We start from the raw sequence: 7,500 nt of genomic DNA, 5'->3' as shown, positions 1-7,500 counted from the left end.
GTACAAATGGATATTCTTGATGGTCAACTAATTCATTCACTACAGAATAGTTTTCTAAAAGACATTCTTTACTTACAGTTTGATTACAAAATTTTACCAACATGTCCTTTCCTTGGTCTTTGCTATTAAAGAAATCAATGAGAATCCAGAAATCTTGCCCAATATTACTCTTGGGTTCCATATCCATGACAGCTACTATAGTGCAAGGATGACTTATCGGACCACCTTGGACCTTCTCTTCAAATCAGATAGATTTTTTCCCAACTACAAATGTGGATTTCAGAAAAATCTCATGGCCATTATTGGAGGACTTGGATCAGACACTTCATCACATATGGCAGAAATTGTAGAGTTCTACAAAGTTCCTCAGGTAACATAGAAACATAAAAGATTGACGGCAGAAAAGACCTCATGGTCCATCTAGTCTGTCCTCATACTATTTCTTGTATTTTATCTTAGGATGGATATATATTTATCCCAGACATGTTTAAATTCAGTTACTGTGGATTTATCAACCACGTCTGCTGGAAGTTTGTTCCAAGCATCTATTATTCTTTCAGTAAAATAATATTTTCTCATATTACTTCTAATCTTTCCCCCAACTAACCACAGATTGTGCCCCCTTGTTCTTGTGTTCAATATCCTATTAAAAACACTTCTCTACTGAACCTTATTTAACCCTTTAACATATTTAAATGTTTCGATCATGTCCCCCCTTTCCCTTCTGTCCTCCAGACTATACAAATTGAGTTCATTAAGTCTTTCCTGATAAGTTTTATGGTTAAGACCTTCCACCGTTTTTGTAGCTGACTTTGGACCAGTTCAATTTTATCAATATATTTTTGTAGGCGAGGCCTCCAGAACTGAACACATTATTCCAAATGTGATCTCACCAGCGCTCTATACAGCAGGATCACAATCTCCCTCTTCCTGCTTGTTCTACCTCTAGCTATTCAGCCAAGCATTCTACTTGCTTTCCCTACCGCCTGACTGTACTGTTCACCCATTCTGAGACTTTCAGAAATCACTACCCTTAAATCCTTCTCTTCTGAAGTTTTTGCTAGCACAGAACTGCCAATGCAATACTCAGATTGAGGATTTCTTTTGCCCAATTGCATTATTTTACATTTTGAAACATTAAACTGCAGTTTCCATTGCTTTGACCACTTATCTAGTCAAGCTAAATCATTTGCCATATTACAGACACCTCTAGGAATATCAACCCTATTGCACACTTTAGAGTCATCAGCAAATAGGCAAACCTTCCCTACCAAACCTTCCCATATGTCACTCACAAATATATTAAAAAGAATAGGACCCAGAACAGACCCTTGTGGCACACCACTTGTCACCATGCTCTGCTCAGAATATTCACCATTAACAACAACCCTCTGATATCTAAGCTTAAGGCAGGTGCAAATCCACTGAACTATCCAGGGATTAAGCCCAATCTTCACTAACTTATCTATCAGCTCTTTATGTGGAACCGTATCAAAGGCTTTGCTGAAGTCCAGATAGGCAATATCCACGGCACCACCTTGATCCAACACCTTTGTGACATAGTCAAAGAAATCAATGAGACTAGTCTGATCTGATTTGCCCTCAGTAAGGCCATGCTGGTTTGGGTCCAATAGTTATTGGTTTTTAGGTGCTGATTTATCCTCTTTTTGAGTAGAGTCTCCATCATTTTAACTATAACTGATGTCAAGCTAACTAACCTGTAGTTACTAGCATCTTCTCTACTGCCCTTCTTGTGGATAGGCACAACACTGGCCATTCTCCAATTCAGGAGGGTAGCCTGACTGATTTGTTTTACCCATAAACCAGGTTGGTCTAGGGATGAGGAAATTATGGTAACTATATAGTCAGAGGAAAATCTAAATCCTCTGCTGAATATGCTTTTGTTTTCTTTTAGATGCCATATGGATCCTTTCCCCCAAAAGAATTTCATGTCAGTAGGTTATCTTCTTTTTATTTTTTGGCACCAAATGAGGGTCCTGTATATATTGGGATTATCCGACTGCTTCAACATTTTGGATGGAAATGGGTTGGGCTCTTTGCTGTTGGAAATGAGAGTGGAGAACACTTTTTGAAGAAGATTCAGGAGATGCTTTCTCAGCATGGAATCTGTCCAGCCTTCATACAAAGAATCCCCCAGCTGCTTCCATTGGATGATATCCATTCCTTCAATGATATAATTAAAGGTTTTTACATACATTTCACAGATGTAAAAGCAAACATATTTATTGTCTATGGAGAGTCTTATACAATTCTCTGGCTCATATCTCCCACATTTTTAAGTGATCCTGAATATAACTTAAACACATCTCTTAGAAAGGTATGGATCACAACAAGTCAAGTTGACTTCATATTAACAGGAAATCTAAGAATTTGGAATCTCCAATTATTCTACGGGACCATTTCTTTTCAGATACATTCAGGTGAAGTTCTAGCATTCAAAGAATTTGTGAAGTCTATAAAACCTTTTTGGAGACAAAGAGATGGATTTATAAAATGGTTTTGGGAGCAAGTATTTGACTGTGTCTTTTCTGATTCAAAAACTCTAACAAGGAACATTAAAAAATGTACTGGTGAGGAAAATCTAGATAGAGTTCCTGGACCTCTCTTTGAAATGCCAATGACAGGTCATAGTTATAGTATCTATAATGGTATCTTTGTTGTGGCTCATTCTTTGCAAGCTTTACTATCAAAAGAATCCAGTCAGAGTAAAACTTTGATGAATAAAATCCCAGAACCTCAAGAAATACCACCTTTTAAGGTAAAGTTGTACAACAAATGTGAAAAATTTACTAGAGAATGACTTGGGTCACAAAATGAGTTCACAAATAGCCATGATTAAATCAATCAATAAATGATAAATACATAAGCAAAGTACTGTTCTTCTGTACTTGGTAAACCCTATCAATGAGTTACATTCAACTTTCTACCCAAGAAGAATATATGAAATAATATTCACAGTAATACACTGATTTTTTTTATATCTATGAATATGGAAAGCATTGTGCTCATTGCTGTGTATAGTGATGTTCTACATATTAATTCTTGGTATTTATCAAATCAAACTGTATTCTTCTTTAGTTGCACTCATTTCTTCAAGGCATTTCTTTCAACAACTCAGCAGGAGAAACAATGTTCTTCAATGGAAATATGGAAATTGAAGGAGGATTTGACATTATCAACATGATCACATTTTCAAACAACTCCATCCAGAGAGTGAAAATTGGAAGAGTAGATCCAAATGCTCCAGATGGAAATGAATTGATTATGAATGAAAATTTGATTGCATGGCACAAAGATTTCAATCAGGTATGTTTATTCTTGAAGGGTCAGATTGCTGCACACATTTCCCTAAAACATGCATCATCTTCCTCCATTATTCTCCTTGAGAAAAAACCTGGTGAATCTATTTGCAACTTTTTAGATATGTTATTTATTGGGTCCTCCGGTTTCTTATTGCTTTTCAAAAATAAGTACAGTGGTACCTCTTCTTATGAACACCTCTTCATACGAACTTTTCGAGATACAAACCCGGTATTTAAGATTTGTTTGCCTCTTCTTAAGAACCATTTTCACCTTACAAACATGAGCTCAGGTGCATGGGTGCTCTTACTGCATGTGCACTCTTTTACTGCGTGTGTACTCTCTTGCTGCCGCCAGGATTAACCTGCCTTGTGACTGCCACCACTGGGATTTCCCATTTGCTTGCTGCTCCTGCCAGGATTCCCCGCCTCCAGACTGCCAACATCAACTGTTGCTGGCCGAAGCGAAGAGGGAGGCAAAGAGAGAGGGAGACAGAGAGGGTGGGATGGGGAGAGGAGGGAGGGAGAGAGAGTCATACACACACAGAGAAGAAGGAGGGCAAGAGAGGGGTGGAGAGGGGAAAAATAAATGTGGAGAAAGAGAACGAGAAAGAGAGGATGGGAAAGAGAGAGGGGGAGTGTGTGTCTCTCTCTGTGTGTGTGTATGTGTGTGTTTGAGAGAGAGAGAGAGAGAGAGAGAGAGAGAGAGAGAGAGAGAGAGAGAGAGAGAGAGAGAGGCTGACTGCCTCTCCTTTGCAATGACACCCAAAGCTGCCTGGCTCTTGTGCTTCACCTTGGCTGCCTCCTCCTCCTCTTCCTCCGGGTAAGTCTGCCCCAAGCTCAGGTGGGATGGGGTAGGAGGTCAAGAGCTGAGCCAGCCCCTCCCCACTACTCCGGCCCTGCTGCCAAATTTGTCCTCAGAGGCACTGCCGCTGCCTTTTTCTTTGGGCTGGGGCAGTGTCTCTCCTCAAGAGCCCCGAGATAGGGCTGCTGGGCTCCTCCTCCCCTTGGATGCACCCGGCAGCTTTGCCTGAGGATGAGAGAGTGGCTGAGGGACAGGCAAATGCGGGTTTCTTTCTTTCTTCCTCCCCCCTCATCATTTCAACCTTCTCCCCAGAAGCTGCCTCCCATCCCTGCATCATGCAGCTTCGCAGCCTCATGTTTCCCTCAAGGGGTGTGTGTGTGGATGGAGGGGCTTCCCCATCTTTCCCAGAGCTGTTGCCACCCCCCACTGACCGAGCATGTTTTTGGGGTGTGCTGAGCTGGCAATGGGCTGGCCCTCAGGAAACCAGGATGGGGGCTATCTATCTATCTATCTATCTATCTATCTATCTATCTATCTATCTATCTATCTATCTATCTATCTATCTATCTATCTATCATCTATCTATCTATCTATCTATCTATCTATCTATCATCTATCTACCTATCATCTATCTATCTATCATCTATCTATCTATCTATCTATCTATCTATCTATCATCTGTCTGTCTGTCAAGTGAACAAAAAAAAACATCTGACAGAATAAATCAACTTCCACATCTTATTTCTTTAGCATAAAGTCACATTTATTAACAAAGCCAATTTGGATTCAGCATGCTTCATTCCAACTTAAGGTCCCTTAAGATTACATCCAGGTCAAAAGCTCATCTCCCATCCCCACACCCATAAGGGCAATCATGAGGACAAATCCCATGCAGGGATTTCTAATTCCTTCCTGTGTTCAGTACTCTGGATTCTGCATGAAGGAATGTGTGCTATGTGGCATAATCTCTCACTCTCTCACTTCCCTGTGTGTTTTGAGTTTTTTTCTTATTACACAAACAGTGTCAGGCCAGCCTTTCAATTCACATTTTAACCTTGGTCCTGACACTGTCTGTCTGTCTGTCTATCCATCTATCTATCCATCATCCATCAATCTATCAATCCATCCAGCCAGCCAGCCATATCTATCTATCTATCTATCTATCTATCTATCTATCTATCTATCTATCTATCTATCTATCTATCTATCTATCATGTTTCCAGGACAGCCAACTTGCAATTCTTAAAACTGTTTCTGTTCTGTTCTCAGTCAAGCCTCTACATAGATGGATAGATGTATGGATGGATAGATAGATGATGGATAAATGGATAGATAGATAGTTGGATAGATAGATGATAGATAGATGATAGATAGATAGATAGATAGGTAGATAGATAGTTGGATAGATAGATGATAGATAGATAGATAGATAGATAGATAGATAGATAGATAGATAGATAGATAGCCCCCACCTGGGTTTCCTGAGGGCCAGCCCAGTGCACCCCAAAAACATGCTTGGTTGGGGGGGACAACAGCTTCAGGAAAGATGGGAAAGGGCCCCCCCCTCCACACACACACCCCTCGAGGGAAACATGAGGCTGTGAAGCTGCATGAGGCAGGGACGGGATGCAGCTTCTGAGGAAAAGGTTGAAACAACAAGGGGGGAGGAAGAAAGAAAGAAACTCACCTTCACCAGTCCTTCAGCTGCTCTCTTGTCCCAGCAGCCCTATCTCAAGGCTCTTGAGGAGAGGCGCTGTCCCAGCTCGGACAAAAAGGTGGTGGCGGCACCTATGGGGACAAATTTGGTGGTGGGGCGGGAGGAGAGGGGAGTGGCTGGCTCAGCTCTCAACCTCCTGCCCCGTCCCACCTGAGCCTGGGGCAGACTTACTGTACCTGTTACCGCAGAGGAAGAGGAGGAGGAGGCAACCAAGGTGAAGCACAGGAGCCGGGCAGCTTCGGGTATCATTGCAAAGGAGAAGCAGTCAGCCCCCCCCCTCTCTCTCACCTGCGCTGTCTTCCCCCCTCCACTTGCCCCTGAACAAAGATCCGAATGCCGGTGGTAGTAAGGCAAAAGGGGTGAGGTTTGGAATTGCACACATTATTCGCTTTTACATTGATTCCTATGGGAACATTGTTTCTTCTTACAAACTTTTCAACTTACGAACCTGGTCACGGAACGAATTAAGTTTGTAAGAAGAGATATCACTGTGTTTCAAATGTTTCAAGGCAATTCTTGAATGGCACAAAAAAATTAATTAGGTATGGAGTGCAATCATGTATGATGCTTATATTTTAAAAACTTGTTATTTTATTTATTTTATATTTATTTTATTTTGTCAAGAGTGTATAAGATTGCAGACAAAGTATAAACATTAATATGAATATATAAGAAGTATAAGTAAGGTTTTGAGTACATGATATTTTATGAATACATGGGGACTTGAGGACAAGGATGGTAGGCACAGTGGTGCACTTATTCATGCCCCTTACAGATGTCTTAGAAATGGTGTGAATCACTGGAAGACAGCTTAAGGTTAAAGTTTCAATGGTTTTGGGAAGAAACTACAGAGTCATGTAATGTACTCCAGGCATTGATCACTCTGTTGCTGAAGGTGAATTTTTTGCAATCACATCTGGAGCAGTTTACATTATGTTTGCATCTATTACAAACTCATATATTGTTGTGGTTGAACCTAATCATTGACCGGTAGAGCATTATAGCATATAATTTTGTGTTTAACTTCTTTAAACATTGAAGCATAATATCCATCAGATCTCTGCTTGCCATGATTCCCTTTATAGGATAAATAATGGCCTCTATTTTGAAATTATAAAACAACTTAACAACTTGGTAAGTAATTGTGCAACATTTTTTCATGTTATGAACAGGTTCTTCCAGTTTCTTTGTGCAATGAATACTGTCATCCTGGATCTTGGAAGAGAAATTCTGAAGAGAAAAGCTTTTGCTGCTATGATTGCATTTTGTGTCCACAAGGCAAGATTTCAAGCAATATAGGTCAGTTATGAAATCCTTCAAATTTTAGAGACAATGGCTGCAAACAAATTGCTTTGTCTAAAACTACATGTTTTAGACAAAGCAATTTGTTATAAATTACATAAATTACATGTTATCATGTAATTTATGCTATTTTTAAAACTTCTACCTAAAGATGTGTTTTTTTTAATCCATTAAAACAAAGAGCAAAATTAATATCTTAAATCTTAGTAATTGCTAATCTCCCATATTTGAGAATACTATGTCCTCCTATTTTGGGAGACAATAGTTGCAAAAAAAAAATTGTTATGTCAAAAATTACAATTTATTCTATTTGTCACTAAGATGAAATTTCCCATCCTTCAAAGCAGGAATGTCAA

General features: G+C 39.8%; 2 protein-coding genes across 2 annotated transcripts in view; one reads left to right on the top strand and one right to left on the bottom strand.

Annotated features, from left to right (window-relative positions):
* The window catches only part of LOC139154299 (uncharacterized), a 1,065,525-nt gene that overhangs the window by 879,808 nt on the left and 178,217 nt on the right, over window positions 1-7,500 (bottom strand). The gene's annotated exons all lie outside the window — the stretch shown is intronic.
* Window positions 209-7,500, top strand: part of LOC139153329 (vomeronasal type-2 receptor 26-like) — an 8,371-nt gene continuing 1,079 nt past the window's right edge. Inside the window, exons 1-4 of the mRNA XM_070727085.1 lie at window positions 209-370; window positions 1,916-2,779; window positions 3,100-3,327; window positions 7,015-7,141. Coding sequence (XP_070583186.1) covers window positions 209-370; window positions 1,916-2,779; window positions 3,100-3,327; window positions 7,015-7,141 — 1,381 coding nt within the window. The remainder of the gene's footprint in view (window positions 371-1,915; window positions 2,780-3,099; window positions 3,328-7,014; window positions 7,142-7,500) is intronic.

This window comes from Erythrolamprus reginae, chromosome Z (assembly GCF_031021105.1).
Source record: "Erythrolamprus reginae isolate rEryReg1 chromosome Z, rEryReg1.hap1, whole genome shotgun sequence".
NCBI lineage: Eukaryota > Metazoa > Chordata > Lepidosauria > Squamata > Dipsadidae > Erythrolamprus > Erythrolamprus reginae.
The sequence above is the reverse complement of the archived record's forward strand: the minus strand, read 5'-3'. Positions and strand labels throughout refer to the sequence as shown.